At 49.8% G+C, this 2,161-nt stretch overlaps 1 protein-coding gene across 1 annotated transcript; it reads left to right on the forward strand.

Annotated features, from left to right (window-relative positions):
• The first annotated feature begins 693 nt into the window (after window positions 1-693).
• On the forward strand, window positions 694-1,459 carry LOC131263252 (prostaglandin E synthase-like). The gene is made up of 3 exons (XM_058265419.1): window positions 694-819; window positions 932-1,008; window positions 1,219-1,459. Exons 1-3 carry the CDS (start codon window positions 694-696, stop codon window positions 1,457-1,459), a joined length of 444 nt encoding a protein of 147 aa, XP_058121402.1.
• The last annotated feature ends 702 nt before the right edge of the window (window positions 1,460-2,161 follow it).

Here is a 2,161-nt window from a genome sequence, read left to right on the forward strand (position 1 = left end):
AACTTTTACTGTACTCTGGAATACCTCTTTGGGTCTTTATTTAAAGGATACACCAAACGTAATATGAGCATATCAAGCATAGAATAATTGCATAATCAAATCATCATCGCATGCTTTCATTCTTATGCATGAAGATATGTTAGGAATCCTATGTGCTATGGAAACATTTCACTCCATTGCAGTAAAACCCACATTTTGACATTTTTATCACTACTTCAGACGGCATCATGTGGTTGTCATACTTCATCCACTCAATATTAATGAATCACGGAGGAGTATTCTTTCCTGTTTTGTCCGCAGCAAGCAGGAAGCAACAAATATAATGCAGCTGGCAAAACATGATTAAATCCTGCCTTAACATCGACCCCGCACATTAAATATGCTGGTCCTTCGCTTACTCAGCATTTAAGCCACTTGAACTGACCGTGTCCGAAGGACTGTCAAAAAAAAGCAAGCGTATGCGCATATTTTCACTGCCCTCCCTGTCGGTCAGCGTCGTTCACTTGGTTGGTCATGGCGCTCGTTCCTTATCTGCCAGTCACTACACTCGACGCACACACACACTGAAGAAACTGATAAGCCGGCTTCTGATAAGGCAAGAACCAGCTCCGACCGTACGGGCCCGGGCCAGGCCGAGCGACACAGTATTATTTCACCTTTCGTGCGAAAAACGTAGACCATCGGGATATCAACATGAGCCTAGTGTTCGGACAGGTCGAGCCGGCCGTCTTTCAGGCCTACGCCTTCTGGGCGGCCGTACTTGCGCTGAAGATGCTCGTCATGTCCATCCTTACCGGGATGCAGCGTGGCTCGAAGAAGGTGAGTCAGGAACGACGGTCCAAAAGTCGGACGAAATCGGAGGAAGCTAATTCCTCGTTTTTCCGAGAACGACAACACATTGAAAACCCCCGGCCGGGTGGATTCGTTTCAGGTCTTCTCGAACCCGGAAGATGTTAAGCCGGGCGGTACGGTGGCGTACAACGATCCGGACGTGGAACGTGTCCGACGGTATGTAACGGTGCCAAGAATTTTGGTGACACTCCCAAGCGCGGCAAGTGCTGCCGGAAACGGAATATGGTTTCTCGGATCACTTTCGACCGCTCGCGCGTTACGGTTCGAAATTCCATTTTCGATACTTTCGTGTGCCCGTCGTCGAGTCGATTCCTTCCTTCACCCCCTGACAACGACTTTTTCTCTTGCTTTTAAAACGACCCACAGTGCGCACCGGAACGATATGGAAAACATTCTTCCCTACTTCATCGTCGGCTTCCTGTACATGTTCACCAGCCCGAGCGTGTTCGTCGCCACCAACCTCTTCCGGCTGGTCGCCGCCGTCCGCATCAGCCACACGGTGTTCCACGCGCTCGTGCCGGTGGCCAAGTTCCGTGGGCTCTCCTGGGCGGTTGGTTTCTTCACCACCGCCTTCATGGCGGTCCGGATCGTGCTACACTTCCTGTAGGGCGTGCAAAGCGAAGTATAAAACACATACGCTGAATAAAGTGAGCTCTTCAGTCCAAAAAAAAAAAAAAACAAGAACGCCATCCGTTTCCCCCGAGCGGGTGTTTCGGCCCGGAACGGCATGTGTCAAAAACTTCTCCGCAACGGTCTTCAAGTGTGTGCTTGAAGTCCAAGTTGCTGAAGCGAAGCACTCGGAACGGAACGCCGAGGGAACCGACGGCTCCGAGCGCCTTGAAGAGTGTGCGGTTTTTGTGTGCATATTGAAAGAAAAATCATTACTATTCAGTGCACATTTTCTAAATCGACTCATAATAGCTTGGAAACGATCAGTTTTCAGTTTTTCCCACCTCCACCTGCCGCTAGCCCCAGCATCCGGCGGTACGATGGAAGGCACGTTATTTTTTCCCCTTCGTGCTCAAGTACATACATTTCGCTTTTAGAGGAAAATTCTTTCCCGCCCGTCCCGTTCTCGCCGTCGGTTATTCTTGGCTTTCATCTCGGATCAGCGTCGGGTTGGGCATCCAAAATGCACACCCGGTTACAATGACGTTGTTGCATTACGCCATTGTTCTGAAAAGCCAGTCCATACAACAACAGTGCCGAAAGAAACAAAAAGTAAACCCACTCTAGAGAAAATAGGTTCACCCCCGTCGAACATTCCCTCGGTTGCTCCCTATCGGGCTGCACATCTCAGCTGTCAGCT

This window comes from Anopheles coustani, chromosome 2 (assembly GCF_943734705.1).
Source record: "Anopheles coustani chromosome 2, idAnoCousDA_361_x.2, whole genome shotgun sequence".
NCBI classification, from domain to species: Eukaryota; Metazoa; Arthropoda; class Insecta; order Diptera; family Culicidae; genus Anopheles; species Anopheles coustani.

Bases quoted from the DNA above. Each gene is read 5' to 3' on its own strand.
- LOC131263252 (XM_058265419.1), top strand. From the start codon at position 694: ATGAGCCTAGTGTTCGGACAGGTCGAGCCGGCCGTCTTTCAGGCCTAC. The intron at 820-931 runs GTGAGTCAGGAA...GATTCGTTTCAG, and splicing joins TGCAGCGTGGCTCGAAGAAG to GTCTTCTCGAACCCGGAAGA. The intron at 1,009-1,218 runs GTATGTAACGGT...AACGACCCACAG, and splicing joins GACGTGGAACGTGTCCGACG to TGCGCACCGGAACGATATGG.